Here is a 19,281-nt window from a genome sequence, read left to right as displayed (position 1 = left end):
TTTTTAAAAAAGGGGGGGCAGAATGAATTAAGCAGACAGACACAGGTGAACGAAAATAGCTTGCCTACTCTGTCAAACTCTGCTTTGTAATTTTTGATTTTATTCAAGTTCCAGACAAAACAACTCCACATGATTCTCAGTGAGGCCGGGAATCCCAAAAGAGTTCTCTTCTTTATTAGAGGCGCTAGCCAAGTTTTTTCCCCAAAAAAAATACGGAACCAAGAGCTCCTTTTTGCTGCCACTCTCAGCAAATCTGGAGCTGCTGACATCTTTGGGGGAGGGTGGAGCAGCTGTCAGACTCCCCAGGTTCTAAGGGAGACAGACTGTCCCGGCTTGCTGTACAAGCGGTCCACAGTCTGGATTTCTTGTCTGGGTTCTCTCAGCTCCGCCACGCCCCTTGTCAGAGCGCCTGAGCCCCAAAGTCACAGCACAGACCAGTTCAGGAAGCAGCTAGTCAATCACAAGAAGTCGGGAATTTCTGCCGAACAAAGAACTCCTGCGCTGGGAAACTTTCTGGCGGAGAGTCGTTTTCCTTCAGTCCCAGGGGAAAGGCAAACCCCTTGCACCTAGTCCTGGCGAAAACCAGGGCAAAGCAAGTGTGGTCAGCCCAATCATGGCGGAACGACCCCGCGCCCACAGATGCTATTTTTCATACCAGCTGCATCCCGAGCTAGGAGTGGAGGAGATGGTGATTAGTACTGGCGGTGGGCGGCTCGGTTGGAGCTTTCTTAAGAAGAAAGCTCTTTGAATGAGCCAATGAAAGCTGTTGCCAGGGAACCAGATGCCACGAACAGGCCACTTCAGCCGCGTAAGAATATAAGCATGCAAGCCTGGGATTGCTGGAGTGAGCATTAGGGTGCGTTTGGCAGCTGAGTCCTACCAGGCCGGTTAACCCTTTGCGCACCTAACCAGAAGCAGACTGTCAGGAGGAGGATGGTAAAATCCAAAGAGCCAAGTCACCCGGGCTGCTAGCACCTCCCACTGAAATGACTAGGGCAAAGCTGTCCTTCCTGTCTGACTGACAACTCCCCCGGACCAGATTTAGGATGGGTAGGTATCCCCAGGGGAGATGAGCCAGGGCTGGCAATCACATGATCGCAGAGGGCAATGCTCGTGTTACTACACTAATGATTCCTCCCAACTTGTGGCCAGCTTCTTCTGGCCATTGGCCTCAGGAAAGCAGATTCTGCTGCCAGTGTGTTCTGTGTGATGAAGAAGAGCCGCTTCCTCCCTCCCTGTATCCCCAGAACTTCCTGGACCAGTCAGAGTCTGGCAGCCTATCCTCATTTTAAAAATGCTGCTGGGAGGGGCGTAGGCACAGGCTAGCCCTCTGGAGAAATGAGGGACGAGCAAAATCGCCACGGGTGGGTCTTCTCGCCTACCTCCCAGAGATGCATACTGTCTTGTCCCTTGTCTTCTGTTTCCTTTTTTCTCAACACCAAACAGGCCTTCACATTGGCGTCCATTTCTGCACTGCCTGGTTAAGCAATCTCTACAGAGAAGCTTAAAAATTAATTCACAAGAGAACCTGCGTGTTTCCCTGAAGGAATCCATGCAAGCTGAACATGGGCAGTGGGGAGTCCCTGGGAGATTAGGGGCATCTTGGTTCACAATGCAAATTCAAGCAACGTGTGGACTTTGAATGATCTGGAAACACCCAGGTTTCCTGACTTCTTTTGCTTCAGTTCTGACTCTGTTGGGGCCACGGATGGGGGTGTAACTTGAACATTCAAAAACAAAATCTTACTAACGTGCTCAGATAACAGAAGGAGAATGTGTATTTTAACTTGGCCATTTGTTCCCAAAGATGTCTTTTCCGTATTAGTATTTCTCAAATGATCAGGGAATAGTTCATAGACAGATTCTTCTGCAATCAGAAAACAGAAATTATTCTTGCCACAGAGTTAAACAGAGAGCCGGAGGGCAGCTGATGGAGAAGTGTCTGGTTGTGTAGCCTAGTCCCTTGCTGCCTCCTCTGTGGGAGAGTGACCTTCAGAGCATTGGTTTGTACGGCAAAACCTTCCTTCCGTGGCCTGACAGTAGGAAGCTGTTCCTGTGAAGTCTGTCTTATGAGACAAAAGTATTTCTTGAACACTATTTATTGGCTGTATGTGCCTTTTGTCAGATATTTTATCATTTAAATAAGCATCATTCTAACAATAGGCAATAAAACTTTGTTTTGCTTTGCTTTGTTTGAGACAGGGTCTCTCTATGTAGCCCTGACTGTCCTGGAGCTTAGAATGTATCAACTCACAAAGATCCTCCTGCCTCTGCCTCTAATCTCAGCATTTGAGAGGCAGAGGCAGGTGAATCTCTTGAGTTTGAGATCAGCCCGGGCTACACAAGTTCCAGGTCAGCCAGGGCTACACAGTAATACCCAGTCTCAACAAGCAAACAGGACTGTAAACCTGTGACACAGAGAAAACATTCTCTTTTCCATCTTTGCGGTTTAATGGCTTGAGACCAGCAGAATCTGTAGGGTTTCTGTGAAAGACCTGTGCTCTGGCTCCTGTTAGAACTGCCCCCTCCTCCCTGATCAGTTCTTGGAATTGTTACTTTTGTTACCATTGATGGAGCTGCCCTGATCAGTTCCTAGAAACTGTTACTTTTGTTGCCATTGATGGAGTACCCTAATCAGTCCCTAGGAATTGTTACTTTTGTTGCCTTTGATGGAGCTACTGGCGAATCCGCTGTTATTAAAGAACCAAGAATGGGCGGTTGGTGTTTCTCCTACCAACTTGCTGTCTACCTACCATAAGCTTAAGAGTCCGCAGTTATTATGAGTGTCCCTGCTAGAAAAGGAAACCTGCAGCAAAGATTTTTAGAGGAACCAAGCATTTTCGACTCACAAAGCAAACCTCTCAAACAGACCCTGAGTAAGCAGATCCCTGGTGCCAAGCCAGTCAAGGTATGTGGCCTTGATTTACACCTAAGAGTAGAAAGGCTATGGGGGCCAACGCAGCCACCTTCTCCCGTCCTAACATTCCAGAGTATTCTGTGTTGCTTTCTGCATTGTCTTCCTTCACATCTGACCAGACTCACATGAGAAATCAGTTCTAGCACCTGAATAAGTCAGATACTCATCCTTAGCAAGCCTGTGCTTCTCCCAACAGGTCAAGAGGGTTGAATCTCCCACACTCTTTCTGCCTTTGTTTACTGAGCCTTGGGTTGGTTGATGCTTTTAACCTGTGAGTCTAAGCTTTGTACTGCAGCCAAGAAAACTACCAGCTACTAAGGCAGCTTTGACCTAATACTCTTAATGCTCTTCATTTATATCTCTTAATGGCTCAAAGATAATTACTCATCTCTTTGAGCATGCTACAAAGTGAATTGCTAAATGTTTAGTGAGCAGCTACTATGTGCAAGGGGTGACAGGGGGTGTAGATTAAGACCTTCTGTGAAAGAGCCCTCACGGTGTAAGGCAGCATGACATGTCAAAGGCAGAGGCTATCTTTTCAGGGTCTTTCAGTTTTGATTTTTTTTCCTGGAACCTGCGTTTGGTGTTTGTGGCAGATCACTGTGCTTAGCTCTCTTGACCTTCAGTTCACCTTTCCTGTAGTTCAAGAAGTTGAGAGCTGACCCAGACAAATCTACAAAAACCACTTTCAAAGAGGAGCTAGACAGGTGACATAAGAGTGGATGGAGTCTAGAAAGTCAGGTCAGAGGGCTAGCGTCTGAGGGGGGGGGAAGGAGGGAGAGAGAACAGCATCCCATGACTGACTGGGAGGCTGGGAGGCAGAGAGAAAGAGAGAGAGAGAGAGAGAGAGAGAGAGAGAGAGAGAGAGAGAGAGAGAGAGAGAGAGAGAGAGAGAGGGAAGGAGGGAGGGAGAGAGAGCAGCATCCCATGACTGACTGGGAGGCAGAGAGAGAGAGAGAGAGAGAGAGAGAGAGAGAGAGAGAGAGAGAGAGAGAGAGAGAGAGAGAGAGCAGCATCCCAAGACTGAAGAGGAGGCTGTGCCCTGTGCTGCAATTGTGGCACCTTCCTGATAGTCAAATATTAGCCTTGAAGGAGTCTCTTAGGGATAGTGACCACCACCCTAGTATAAACAACAAGTTAGAACCAAATTCAGGGAAGGTCCCATGTCACCTCTGTGTAGCTTTGTGAAACTATTCTCTCTGTGTTCTTCAGAAAGACTGCAATGGTGGATCCTGTAGACTGAAGATAGATAAAATTACACAAACACACTTTTGTAAAGGGGCAAGGCAGAAACAAAAATCCCATTGTCATCTCCCAGACCACTTTTGCAGAGTGGCATCCATTGAACCCAAGGACTTTGAAACTAGGGACAAATTCTCAAACACTCAGGGGGTAAGGCATCTATTTCCATCGTTTCATGTGGTTTTTATTTATTTACAGAGTACCATGGTTATTCATGATGCTTTACAAACCATAAAAACACGGTCTCCACCCTATAGAATTTACAGTGTAATTTAAACATGCTCGCCGCATGGGCTGACAGGTCAGGCATGCCAGGGGGTGGTGGCCGTGTTGTATAACACGGGTGTGGAGGGTTCTTTCTTGAGTTATAAATACTTCCCGGTTACGAGAGCCTTTCATCTGGGATCCCCAAGCACTTTAGAATGGCAATAACCCCGATTGCTTTCTGAATGCACTTTCCATAAACTGTTGTGGGGACTGGGTAAATGCTTTTAAATGCCTATTAATTGATCCGTAGATCTGTTCATTGTCCATATGAAACAGCACGGATGTAAACATGATGATTTAGGAGAGGCCTGCTGTGGCTTGGGGTCTGTCTGCTCACAGATTACAACCCCAGCAAGGCCTAACTGCCTTGCCTGGGCCTTGAGAAGGTCACTTGGACACCTGGGTGTTTTTCTCAAGCGAGATACTTGAGAAACTAGACTGGAACAGCCATCACTTCCTGGTGTCCCATTCACTGTCTGTGGGCAAATCGACATTTCAGAGTCTGTGGGGCTCACACACAAAAACGTTCATGGGAGCCAGAGAAGCAGAGTCACCGCTTAGCTGACAGCTGCGGCTCTCACTCAGAGTCCTCCCAATACTGTAATTTAAAATTTTCTGAGGTGTCTCGCACTCTTTTTAGCAATGCCATTTCTAAAATGTTGAAGATTTCTGTTTTCTTGCAACTGATGGAGTTTCCCTTTCTGTATCTCTCTCAACGGTCATATAGCAACTGAATAGTCATTCCTGACCTGTCTGACGAGTTCAGTCAAGTCCAAGGGAAGACTGGCCCGGGTTACAAGTCCTGAGAGTTCACCCAGAGGTTCATGAGATAAGCACCCTCCTTCCCATCACCTTTTACAAGTTTCTCAGACTTCCCTTTCAAAAGCCCCAGATGGAATCACATCACCTCCTTGCTTTGAAAACCCCATCTAAGTGGGCAGGAGGACCAGGAATTCCAGATCACCATGGCTACGCAGCAATTTCAAGGTCAGCCTGGGATATACAAGACCCTGTCTTAAAAGAGAGGATGGGAAAGGGCTAGGGAATAAAAGCCAGTGTGTACCTGACCTTCATGGCCGTGGCCGCCAGAGAGGTCACCCCTTTGCCATGTGCCTGCCTCCTATAAAGTCTTCTTTTATCCTTTCTCCTCTCTACCCTCACATCTTCCCTCTGAACTTCTGCCCTTTCACGTCCCACCCTAACCCTTCCTGTCTGTAGTCTTCCATGGCTCCCCATTCATGCCCCCCCAACACCCTCTGTCCTCCAGCTCTGGGAACACAGCTGTCTTTCAGGGAAGAGGTATTCTTCTAGACTAGGGCTTCCTCTCTGCTGTAGTTACCACTTGGGAAGCTTTGTGAAGGGTCTTCTTTACGTTTTGAAGAGGTATTGAAGAGGTATTGATAGGTGTGACTGTAGCCTAAGACCCCTGGAAACTATTTAGAGCCCTGGTTTTGGGGATTTTGTCCCACTTGTTGTAAGCAGGTCATTTCAGGCTATGCTGACCACTTGGATTAACAAGTGTTTGATTCAGCTTTCGAATTTCTGCTATATATTTGAAAAAATTTAGTTGTGATAAAAGATACAGAGGTTTATCATTTTTAACCAGATTTAAGTTAACAGTTCCTTAGAACTAAGAACATTTACCCTATGGTGAGGCGCTCTCCAGAGGCTTTCATTTTCCCAAAGGCAGTTTGCACAGAACACTAACTTTGCACATCCCCCCATTCCCCCTCCTCAATGTCCCCCCCCTCCCATCCTGTCTCCAACCTCCAGCCACCACCATCCCCTCCTTCCTGGTCCAGTGAATCAGACTACTCTAGATAGGTCATTTAGGTAACATCCTCCCATAGCTGACCAATATTGTCACTAGCGTATCTCATTTAGCGTGTCCCCAAGGTTCATCCGGATTATAGCACATTTTTGAGTTCCTTTCTCTTTTTAAGGCTGAATAATGTTTTATTGTCTACATATGTCAAATTTCGTTCAATCGTCTGTGTGTCAATGGATAACTGAATCGATTTCACGTTTTAACTGTTTCAGTCGGTGCGGCTATGAACACGGGGAAGACAAATCCGGGTGTCTGCTTCCAGAAACTCCTTTGAGGAATATACCCAAACATGGACTTACTGGACAATGTGTTGATTATATGCCTGGTTTTGTTTTGTTTGTTTGTTTGTTTTTTGTTTTATTTTGTTTTGTTTGTATAGTCATACCACTTTTCACGGAGAATGCATTATTTTATTTTAATTATTATTGCTTGCTTTTTGGCTTTATTTTGTTTTTTGAGACAGGGTTTCTCAAAAAAAAAAAAAAAAACTTGTAGCCTTGGCTCTGTAGACCAGTCTGACTCAGAGATCCACCTGCCTCTGCCTCCCTAATACGGGGATTAAAGTGTGTGCCACCACCACCACCACCACCACTGCTCTGCAAGGGTACGCCATTTTTAATGTACAAGGGTTTTTGAGTTTTCGCGTCCCTCATCAATGCTATTTTATTTTGCTTTGCTTTGTTTACAGCTTCCCAAGTGTGAAGCATTACCTCACTGTTAATTTGATTAAACTCATTTTTGAACCTCTGCGGTCAAGGTTTTAATTCCCCAGGTGCACTCAATCTCATTTCACAGCATGAGGTCTAACGCTAGGAGGTCTGAGCCTGCCTTGCGGTGGGGGCAGCGGGCGATGACGTGGCGCCCTGGGAAGACTCCGCAGAGAGGAAACCGATAGGTAGGTGGGCCTACAAGTTGTTGCGCTTCTGAATACCAACCAGCAGGGGGCACCTACACAAGCCGTTTGATTTCCCTGGTCAAAACTGGGTCCTAACCAGACACAGGGTCCTCTGACTTCCTGGCCCCCATGGGCTTGTTTTGTGCTCAGCATCAAAGAGAAGCAAGCAAGGGTGCCAAGTGACGTTCATTATGCAAGACAGTCATACCTTGCAGGACTTTTAACATTCTAGTGGTGTGGTATGGTCCTGGTGTGTGGGAGGTGCGGGGGTGGGGTGTGTGTGTGTTTGGTATAGCCTTGGTGTGTGTGTGTGTGTGTGTGTGTGTGTGTGTGTGTGTGTGTGTGTGTGTGTGTGTGAAATAAAATGTCCCCCATTGAGAACCAGAAATGCAAAGAAAGTCAGAACTTGCCCGTGTCTCCCAGTCACTCACACAAAGCAGCCATGAGTAAAATGAAGCCTTCTGTCTAGTTCAGGGGATCCTGGGGCACAGCCAAGGGACACATCACAAGTGGCTTTTGGTGACCTAGAAGACTTCCCGAGTCTGTTAATAGTTGGCAGTGACAGGCTCACATGTCAGGGGAAAGGGAAGACGCTTGTTAAAAGCAAGATGAACACCCATTAGAAAAAGACACCCCAATCCAGCTTCCCACCCCACCTCCTACCCCTAGGACTTGGTCCGGCCCCTTCAATGTCCAGTGGACAGCTTCCCACCCCCACCCCAGCCAGTGAAGCAGCAGTGCCTTTGCCTGGGTTAAAGGACTTCATTTCCCTATGCTGCCATAGCAACCAGGAAACAACCTCCCTTCACAATGAGAAGGATGTGGTGTCTTGGCCCAGATCCGCAGATGCATGTGGCCCTGTAGCAAAGCAACCAGGTCTCAGGGACACAACAAGGGTTCACGGGAGCCCAGAGTATACAGCCTGCTGTCTGAGGAGCCTTGCAGTTCCCCTCTCCTCCCCACAAAGATGTGCTCTGTCTAAACTGTGTGGCTGGAAGATCCTGGGTTTCTGTGAGAGGGGGAAATACATTTCATAAAAGACCCAATGTTCAGGGTCTCCTTTGGTTTGCTGTTGAGCTTTGGAAACCCTGAGGCGTGACCAGTTTTCAGCCTTCAGAACCGAGATGAACTGCTCTTGAGAGAGGGTGTAGTCAGGGAGGAGACATGCTCGGTCTCTCTCTCCTGAGCCGGGGACACGGGAAGTTGGTCCAGGACAAACAGAAGTTGGAAGTCTATTTTGAACCAGAGGTGAGTCTTAGAACTTGGGGGGAGTGGAGGGAGAGCACATTTTGAGCATGGGGTGGGACGTTCTGTCTTCCCAAGCTGTGCTTTGGTAAATGTTGGAGTCAAGATGGTAGAGGTCACAGGCAGATCTTCCCTTTTTGCCTGATCCCCATAATTGCCACGGGAACAGCCTGCCTGGCTCACCCTCACGCCCTACTGCCTTTGCTTGAGCCTGAAGGAGAATCTAGATTGTCTGGAGACTGAAAATTTAGTTCAAGACCAGAATTCCCACCTGTTCTGTAAGCGATATTAGAACTGACTGCCATTGCCTCTTAGGAGTTGTGCTCCGTTACTGAAATGCCAGTGGTTTTTTTGTTTGTTTGTTTGTTTTTGTTTTGTTTTGTTTTTGCCTTTGGGTGTTTGTTTTGAACTTTGTGGAATTCAATCCACAAGATTCCTATTTCATGGAGGACAAAACAAATCTCATTTTCAGAGATTTTTAAAGAGGTGGCATAATTTAACTCCTGAGGCCCACCAGGAACAATAAACACATCGGGGTACTTTGTAACTTCATAGGTCAGAGAGCTCTATCGTTGTGGAGGTTTGCCATGATATTTGACCTTCACTGTGTTAAAAGATATATAAAGTTTCAAAGGACTTCAGTGGCTGATGGAATACACTTACAAAGTATGTAACTCCTTTATAGGTTCCTATATATAGCCAAATTAGGCAATGTTCCACGATCTGGAATGTATAGGTAGCCTCTCTGTGCGTAGCTGAAATGGTAGTGGGCTGGATTAGTTTCTCATATTTAAACTGGCTACTAGTCCAAGCCGTCTATCGTCCTTGATAGTTCTGACTGCTTGCTTGCCTACCAGGAGATGCAACTGGCCTGTAACCTGTACTGCACTCTGCAGAAAGTCTGCAGGCAGTCACGGATCTCCTGAAAGTTGCATGGAATAAGATGGATTTGTGCACCAAGTTCTACTAACTTTTGTTATTGTGTTGGCTTTTTCTCTCTGTGTGTGTTTTAAGATTTCTTTTATCATTTTTAATTAAATGTAGGTGTGGATAGGATTGCAGAAAGTGGAAGGCAGAGACTGATCTCACACGCTGTCCTCTGACCTCTACACATGCCGTGGCACTTGGTTGGGCAAGAGTGTACACAATTGATGTGGGATTTCCCTCTGTATGCTGTGATTACCATTGATTAATAAAGAAACGGCTTTGGACATATAGCAAGGCAGAACTTAGCTAGGTGGGGGAAAAACTAAACTGAATGCTGGGAAAAAGAGGGTGGAGTTTGAGAGAAACCGTAGAGTCACCGCCAGAGACAGACAGGGTGAAACCTTGCTGGTAGGTCACAAACCTCATGGTAAAATATAAAATACTGGAAATGGATTAATACTAGATGTAAAAGCTAGCTAGCAACACACTTAAGTGATGGGCCAAGCAGTGATTGAAATAATATAGTTTCTGTGTGATTATTTCTGGAGTCTGGGCAGCCGGGAAACAAATAAGTGGCCTCCTACAACAACACATAAATAAATACACAGTTTTGAAAGCTGAAAACTTTGCAGAGACAGTATTGGCTACAGAAGGATTTCCCACAGTGTCTCAATCAAGGCATTTTCCTTTCCTTAAAGGACTATCTGAACTGGAAGTCCCCGGAAGACTATGTCCTGGTCAGCAAACCCCAGAATGGAGACAGTGCCAGCCAGCACTCCTGGAGCCTCTTTCTTCCTAAGACTTTCAGCACAAGGAAGGGGGCGCTGATCCTGTACTCAGAGGGGTTAGCTGTGTCAGCATGGACACCCAAAGAGAGGAGAAGAGGTCACCGGAAGAAGCCAGACCTTGAACTGCACACGCTTCAAGACCTCAAAGAAGCCATCTTGGCTTATGGAAGGAGACAGGTGGGTTTGGGAAAGGTGCTGGTGATGTGTTTGTAAATGCAACTGCAGCTTTGAACGCAACTTCTTGGTCCCCAGGGCATGAAAATCAGACTTCCAGCTTTGTCTATATGCCAAGAACTACTGTCATGAGGCTCACAGATCATTTATGGGAAAAACTTCAAAAGCAAAAGGACTCTGGTATTATCAATTCATATTTCTCTTTCAGTTACAGGGACACCAGACTGTAATCAGAACCCACGAAACCCTGCCTCACAGCCACGGGTATCATAATTCAACCTCTGATGCTCCTAGCTTGTGGAAATGAGAATTCTTTATTTACCTTGAGTCTTTTGGCATCAGCAGAAGTTAACTCCTCTTTCCATTTTGCATTTACTGTTAAGGGGAATCTCTGCTGCCCTCTGGCTCACTCTGTCTGATGTGCTGACATGCATGTATGGCTCCTGTTTTCTAAACCACATGCATCAGCCCTTTGGTGGAGGCCCTGAGAGAGTCTGTGAAGATGTGTCACTCTGAAATTCTAGATTGGAGATGGTGGGGAGAGTGAGCTACTCCCTAGTTTCAAAGGCTTTCACTCCCAATAAAACTTTAGCTTTTGATAGCAGACCCTTCACACACTGGTTCTCTCTTCCATGTCTACCCCTGTGTCCCACTTCTTCATCCCACCATCTCAATGATGGGCCCCTCAAATCCTCTTCTAATGCAGACTAGCTTGCCCCAGCAACCGCTTTCTCAACTCAACTTTGGTGCATGTTTCTGGATAACTCCTACACATCCTTCAAAACAGAACATGTCACCTCACAATCTTCTTCCCCTTTTCCAAGCAGAAATACACCCTGGCTTTCTCCTTCCACATCCCATGGTGCATTGCAAACTAGTCTCTTAGAGCAGCCAATGAGATGACATCTCCTCTAGGGCAAGCACTGTGTGAATTGGTTGTGTATGCGTTCAGTGTTTCTTAGTCTCCCACTGTAGTTACCAGGAGTCTTAATCACATATCCTACCACCTGCAGACCCTCTAAAAGGAAAACCTCTACTGTCCCCTCCCTCTATGAAGTAGAAAAGCTTAATGGCCCTGACCAAATACCCCACTGCCCTTTACCATGAAGTCATAAATTCTCAGCTGAAAGGGAAATATTTGTTAAATGTTTACTGCAACTTTAAGCTATTGTTTAGTTTGATAGTCCCAATGCCCCTGTGAGATGCAGGCTTTCTCAGCAACCTTCCTTGTCCACACATATCTATCCTTTAAAGACAGGATCTCACTGTGTAGCCCAGGTTGGTCTCCAATACAATCTTTCTGCTTTAGCACCACGCTGGCTCTTTTGCAGATAAGGAAACCGAAGCTTAAAGGGGTGTGTGTCTTGCTGAGGTCAGTGAGTGACAGAATCATCAGGATCCAAACCTGGGTCTGCCGACCTCTCCATGGCTAGCATGGGCATCCTGCTGTTTATGAACTTGAAGGGACTCCAGAGGTCATTGTGCCTGGCCCATTTGTTCTCTTGCTCTGCTCTGTTTATGGGGTTGAACAAAGGTGCCATGCAATTTCAGAGTCATCCCTGCCGACATCCCAGTTCTTTGCCAGTAGGGCACATTGGGAGAAGACCAGGAGGAGAAGAAGGGGAAAGACTGGAGAGTTCCCGTTCCATTCTGCCCCAGTTGACAAGAAACACCTGCAGTCCCACACCTGCTCCAGACTCTTGTGGGTGACCCTGAACCCTGCTCTTCTCTTTGTCCTTCTAGAAAAGGGTGGAATCAACTCCCCGAGACTGCGGATCTCAATGTTGCCTCAATATCTATTTGACTTTTGCACACTTCAATCACCTGTAAACAATACCTCAAATCAAATTCCTTCTGTGTTTAACATTTGTTTGTTTGTTTGTTTATTTGTGAGGGTGTATCTGCCATGGTATGAGTGTGCAGGTATGTATGTGCTTGCGTGTGAGAGCGCACACATCACAAAACACATGTAGAAATCAGAGGATAATTCATGCAAGTTACTTCTCTTCTTCCACCTTGCTAAGCCGGCATCCTCCTTGTTGCTTCTGCTGCTGGGCTTCGTTTTCCAGACTAGCTGACCCAAAGCTCCCAGACAACATTCCTGTCTCTCCCTCCCATCTCACCATAGCAATGCCAGGATTACAGATGCATGCTAAAGCACCCAGATTTTTTAATATGGGTTTTAGGGATCAAACTCAAGTCATCAGGCATGCACAGTTAACACTTTACCTACTGAGCCATCTCCCTGATTCTGGAGAATATTTATAATAATGACTAATACCGAGAATTGCTGCACCCGTTATCATTCTAATTGCATGACAGCCTTATTTAATCCTTTATAAGGTTTATACTATTCTCCTAGGGTGTTAAAGCATACATACATTTTACCCTTTTTATGTGACCAACACGCTGGCACTACACACATTCACATTATCGCACAACCATTACAACCATCTATTTCCACACTTCAAAAAAATTACAAAACTGGGGCTCATGGACCAAGCTGTAGAGACACTGGGTCTCCCCGATTCAACTGAGCTAAGAGCTAACCAACTAGTAGCCATGACAACACCTAGCAGAGAGCCGATAACCAGTAGATAGAGGCTGAGTGATCATATTCGTGGCCAGCATTGTCGTGGGGAGCCACAACATCCATACAACAGGAGGGCACATCCTGGTGAAGAATTCTAATTCATGTTTCAGTGACACGATACAGGCAATCTTCGAGACAAGCTGGAGTATAACTTAGTGATATGCTGTGGAACAGTTGAAGAGGGAGAGCTCTCTGATTCTTGTATTATTATTGAGTTATTGTTGTATGTATTTATGGGGTACAGTGTGATAATTAGATGCATATATAAAATGTGTCTTGATCAAACCAAGAGAGTTAGCATCCCATCAAAAGCATTCAAGCTGAGACATCTCACAGCTTCCCTTAGACTTTTCCCTAACCTCTTTTTTGCATAATTTTTCAGTTATTTTATTAGTATGGGTGTTTTGCTGGCATGTATCTCTGTGTATCACTGCATGTATTTCTGCATGTATGCATGCAGAGCCCTCCAGGTCAGAAGAGCACATTAGATTCCCTGAAACCACTACAGACAGTTGTGAGCCACCATGTGGGTGCTGGGAACTGAACTGGGATCTTCTGGAAAAGTGACTGGTGCTCTTAACCACTGAGCCATCTCTTAAGCCCTGTCTTAAACCTCTTATTAAGCTGGTAATAAGATCTGCATCTATAGTCCTGTGTACCCAGTTGGCTGAGGCAAGATCTTTTAAATCCAAAAATTCAAGACCAGCTTGGGTAGCATAGTAAGTCTCTCAAAATCCAAAGTCAGAAACAGCAACAATGCATACATTAATTTTTGATTTATACATAATGATTGTACAGATTTACGAGGTACAGTGTGGTGTTTCAGTACACATGTGCTATGTCTGCTCACACATACGTGTGTGCAAACAGGAGAACCGGAGTTTGACCTGGCTTAGCATCCCATTCTGTTTGGAGCCTTGGAGCATCTCGCCTCTAGTTATTGATAAAATAGGCAGTTGGTTCTTGTGAGCTAAGCCACCCCACTGTGCTGTAGAGCACCCGAACTTTCTCTTTCTGTACCCTTCTTACCTCCTCCTAACACACACTCCTACCTAGAGGTAGAGCACTAGAGTACCGGTCTACAGCCTCATCTGCTTCTTACAGCATCCGCGAGGGATTCTCTGCAGGTGTCGGGTGGGGAAATGAACTGTGAAGAGGTGAGAACAAAAACTTGGTTCAAATTGAGTTGGACCAAACCTTCTAAAGAAGTCTAACGCCAGGCGGTGTAACGCCAGCCTATTTAAACTCGGTATAATTTAGAAAAAAAAAAGTTTCCTGGTATAATACAATCCCCAGTGCACAAGAGGCATAATTACATTGAAATTCATCTCAGGGTACATGCCATTTCTTCCAAGAAGATGGGTTCCAGAGATAGGCTACCTGGACTAACTTAAGGGCCTAAGGAAGGATCTGGCCTGGTCATAAAGATATGGAGGAGATCACTTGTGCTATTAGACACTTCTGGTTGATGGTTATGGGAGCTTGGGGGAGCTCCTAGCAATACAGATAATGTACAAGTCGTTTAGATTATTAGGTAATTATTATCCAGTAGTCTAAATGACTGTCCAGGTTGTAGGAGCCTCATATGGTCTAGCCCAAGAGGTAACACAGAGCACCAGGCTGTTAAACACCTCAATTCCCAGTTTTCTGAATGAAGAACAGGTTCCACACCCATTCCTTTGAAAGGATAATACCGTGTGCTTAACATTCCTGGTTTTTCCAGAGATCTGTGGGCTCAAGGACCTTCATGTTGGGCTCCCAACACCCATGGGAGAAAGACTCCTACCCATTCATCTGATTGTGGGCATCTGGGACGATGCTATATCTTAGCTATTGCTGCCAAAATAAACGTAAGAGTACAGGTATGGTGATTTTATTTTCTTCAGACATTACCAGGTAGTGGGTTTGATTGTGAGATGGATCTGTTGCCAGTGTTTTTGGACCTCCAATCTGTTCTCCATAGCAGCTATATACTGATTAACACGCCCGTCAACTTTCTTCGCTCCGTATCGCACCAGTATTTAGTATTCAGTCATTTTTGTCCTTTTTAAAGATCATTCTGTTCTGTTCTCAAACTCACCACTCAGCTGAGAATGACCTTGAACTTCTGATGCTCTGGTTCCCATCTCTAGGGTGCTAGGTTTAGAGATTAGCACCCTATGCCTGGCTTGTCCGGCTGGAGATAGAACCTAAGGCCGTGACATGCTAGCAAACACCACATCCCCAGCCCCTGTGTTTTTGGCTTTTTTAAAATTACATGCATTATGTGTTATCTTGTGTGTGTGTTTGTGTGTATGAGTAGTTCAGAAGACAACTTTTGGGTTCCTTCCTCCTACCATGTAGGTTCCAAGGGTTAAACCCAGCTTACCAAGCTTAGCATCAAATACTTCTATCCCATGAGCTACCTCCCTGGATCTTCTTATTCTTTATAACAGTTTTTCTAATTGAGGTGAGGTGATCTCTTATTGAAATCTTGATTTACATGTCTCTGCAGCTAATGGCATTATGCCTTTTTCTTATAAAATCCCTTGCCCGTTTTAATTTCTTTTGAGAAGTATCTGCATAAATCCCCTCTCCTCCCTGACCCGAGACAGGGTTTTTCTGTGTTACTCTGGCTATTCAGGAACTCACTCTGAAGTCCAGTCTGGCCTGAACTCACAAAGATCCATTTGCCTCTGCCTCCAGAATGCTGGGATTAAAGGTGTGCACCACCACCACCACCACCACCACCACCACCACCACCACCGCCGCCTGGCTAATTGCCCATTTTTAAACTGGATTCTTAGTAACTTTTTTGGGTTCCTTCTGTATTCTGGATAGTAACCCTTTGTCAGAAGAAATACTTTGTATTATAAACACTCCATTATGCAGGCTTTTTGCTGTGCCAGAGCCTGTGATTCTGGAGTAATCTCATTTGTCTAACTGTACCTTTGTTGTCCGGGCTTTTGGCGTCTTCTCGCCATGACTGCCTCTGACTGGAAAAGCGGCCTCTTGGAGGAAGAAGAATTTAAACAGAATCTTGTGGTAAAAATAGAGACATAGATGAGCAGGAGCCCAGAGCAAGCAGAGGGAAACAGGGGCATCAGCCAGGCATGGACTCTTGGCTTGCAAAATACATCTGCAGAATCTGGCGAAGGCTGAATTGTGGAGAGCTTTACCTGCCAGCCCTGGCATTTCTGGGCATCTCTCTTCACCCCCTGTGGACTTTTACACATAGAACCAGGATGGTAGCAGCTGGCTGGCCTGGCCATTCTGACTTTCCTGGTGCCCTGCCACCCTGAGCAGGCATACAAGCCCTAAGCACAGCCGCCTTCTATCTTAGGATAAGTAGACAGGACTGCAGAGGCAAGGCTAGGCACAGGGACCCGGGAGAGGCCTGGTAGACGCAGAAAAGGCAGGCTGTCAAGCAAGCCTCTCATTAAAGGTGGAGCGGCTAACAGGCTGTTCCCTGAATGCTAATTACTTGTCTCAGAAGACGCCAGCAGAGGGTTGACTGGCAAAGCCAAGGCAGGCTGAGCAGCCTGAACCCACCGCAGCCTCCTGCCGTCCTGTTTATTTCTCTCATCCAGAAACTCCCTCCCAGGCTCCCTTCTGTCTCCCTCTCTGTTCTCAAGTAACCTCTGAGTGGGTGGTTACTGGGGAGGACGCTCTTGGGAAAAGAGGACTCGGGAAAAATATGGAAGAGAAACGGGTGGGTTCCATAAGTTTAGTTAGATTTCCTCTTTATAAATATGATCTAACCGTATTGTTAGAAATTTGATTTAAATTTAATATAAAAAAAGAATGATGTGTATTCTTGAGCCCGGCAGCATAATATTGCTATTTCTAGCATTTTAATATTTTCTTTCTGTCAGCCTTTCCACTGTCATTATATATAAGATGCACTCTTAAGAGGTTGTAATTACTCTGGGGGCTGGAGAGATGGCTCAGCGGTTATCCCTAGAGGTCCTGAGTTCAAATCCCAGCAACCACATGGTGGCTCACAACCATTTGTAATAAGATCTGGGGTCCCCTTCTGACATGCAGACACATATGCAGACAGAATGCTGTATACATAATAAATAAATAAATCTTTTAAAAAGAGGTCGTAATGACTGTAAGTCATTCTTCCATATTTCGCCTTGTTTCTACCCACATTATGCATATTGGAATAGCTCTCACCCTAACCGGCCTCCTTGGTGATCCTGGTCTTCCCTGAATGCTTCTGTTCATCCAATGAGGTGGCTTTGTTCACTACACAGGTGTCACTCGGGAAATTACCAAGAGAAAATAAATAAGAGCTTAAAGAAACTAGAGTTGGCAGAAAAACCATATAAGCACATGCACTCACCAACCCAGGACACATACATGCACATGCACACACATACACACCAACCCAAGATGCACACATACACACACACACACACCAATCCAGGATGCACGCATGCATGCACACACACACACATACACACCAACCCAGGATGCACACACGCATGCACATATACACGCACACACACACACCAATCCAGGATGTCTTTTCCCTAATCCCTAGACCCTGTTAGTATGTTACATTATAAGGCAAAGAGTAGAGGTTGAAATTGCAGACGGAATTGGGGCTGCTAATTGAACGGACTTTGGTTTGCTGAGGATTGAACCCAGGGTCTTGGACTCGCATGTCAAGTCTCTCCCACTGAGTTACACCTGTGGCCCTTGTGTTTTGTTTTGGTTTGGTTTTGTCTTGAGACAGGGTCTCCTCCTATAGTCCAGGCTGCTCTTAAACCTACAATCTTCCTTCCCCTACCTTCTGTACACTGGGATTACAAAACTGTGCTTGTCTTGCTGGTCTTAAAATGGGAAATTATTTTAGATTCTTTTGTGGGCCTGATGAAGTTACGAGGCTTTTTTTTTTTTTTTTTTCTGAGACAGGGTTTCTCTCTAGAGCCTTGACTGTCCTGGAGCTCACTCTGTAGACCAGGCTAGCCTCAAACTCACAGAGGCCAACTTGCCTCTGCCTCCCAAGTGCTGGGATTAAAGGTGTGCACCACCACTGCCTGCCCAGGTAGGGTTTTTTTTTTTTTTTAATATAAGGACTCAGGGGGCTAGAGAGAGATGGATCAGAGGTTAAGAGCACTGTTTTCTCTTCCAGAGGTCCTGAGTTCAATTCCCAGCACCCACATGGTGACTTACAACCATCTGTAATGAGATCTGGTGCCCTTTTCTGGCATGCAGGCAGAATACTATACACATAATAAATAAATCGAAAAAAAAAAAAAAAAAAAAAAAAAAAAAAAAAAAAAAAAGACTCATAAGGGAGAACCAGGAAGACTGTAGTGTAAGAAGGACCCTGTCCACCTTTGCTGGCTTGGAGCAGGGGTCACAAATCAAGGAACACAGGGTTATTTAGAAGCTGGCAAAGGCTTTAGGGGAACAGTTTGCTGGGATCTCCAACAGAAACACGGGCCTAGCCACACCTTGATATTATTGATGCATTGGGACACATCTCAAACTTCTAGCTGCTAGAAGTGTAAGATAATGCATTTGTATTAGCTGAGTCACTAATTGTATCTGAGTTGTTATAGCAGCCACAGGAAACAGATACAGTGGCCAAGGTCAGCTTTCAAGGGCTAAGTGAGACAATAGGCAAGTAGTTCAAATTCCAAGGCAAGGCCTCCCCTGACTTGTCTCGGAGACTCCTTGCACCTCAAGCAAGCAGCCCAGCCAAACTCCCACTGAAGCGTTCGAAATACTCACTAACAAGGGCAGCGAGGGAGGTCTTGTCCATCCTCACACGGTCATCCGTCTGCGTTAACAAGGCCATAGCATCTCAGAAGAGGCAGAGACGTGGACACTCAGGGAACAATCAGCTGCAGCAAAGGTTTAGAGAGAAGCGAGATTTCAAGCCACCTAGAAGAGGTCCCTATCTTAGTGGCCCCCACGAATCTAGAGATCACACACCCTTGGCTCCTGTCTAGTGACCCCCACAAATCCAGAGGTCACACCTTGGCTCCTGTCTAGTGGTCCCCATGAATCCAGAGATCATACCCTTGGCTCCTGTCTAGTGGCCCCCAAGAATCCAGAGATCACACCTTGGCTCCTATATAGTGGCCTCCACAAATCCAGAGGTCACACCTTGGCTCCTGTCTTAGTGACCCCCACAAATCCAGAGATCACACCTTGGCTCCTGTCTTAGTGACCCCCATGAATCCAGAGATTATACCTTGGATCCTGTCTAGTGGCCCTCATGAATCCAGAGATCATACCTGGGCTCCTGTCTTAGTGACCCCCATGAATCCAGAGATCAAATCTTGGTTTAAAGCAAAAACGATATCGCCAGCACGCCAGTCCAATGTATCTATCCCATCTTTGAGGAAGACAAGATAGTTCAGAAGCTCTCAAGAGCTTCCTGTTCCATCTCTTTGTCCAGAA

At 45.8% G+C, this 19,281-nt stretch overlaps 1 protein-coding gene across 1 annotated transcript in view; it reads left to right on the top strand.

The window, feature by feature from the left end:
- Nucleotides 1–756: 756 nt before the first annotated feature.
- The window catches only part of Kiaa2012 (KIAA2012 ortholog), a 102,205-nt gene continuing 83,680 nt past the window's right edge, over nucleotides 757–19,281 (top strand). The window contains exons 1-3 of the mRNA XM_057758296.1: nucleotides 757–844; nucleotides 8,294–8,397; nucleotides 10,020–10,286. Of these exons, the coding sequence (XP_057614279.1) occupies nucleotides 757–844; nucleotides 8,294–8,397; nucleotides 10,020–10,286 (459 nt within the window). The remainder of the gene's footprint in view (nucleotides 845–8,293; nucleotides 8,398–10,019; nucleotides 10,287–19,281) is intronic.

This window comes from Chionomys nivalis, chromosome 26 (assembly GCF_950005125.1).
Source record: "Chionomys nivalis chromosome 26, mChiNiv1.1, whole genome shotgun sequence".
Lineage (NCBI taxonomy): Eukaryota > Metazoa > Chordata > Mammalia > Rodentia > Cricetidae > Chionomys > Chionomys nivalis.
Note: the sequence above shows the minus strand (reverse complement) of the source record. Positions and strands in the feature narration are given on the sequence as shown.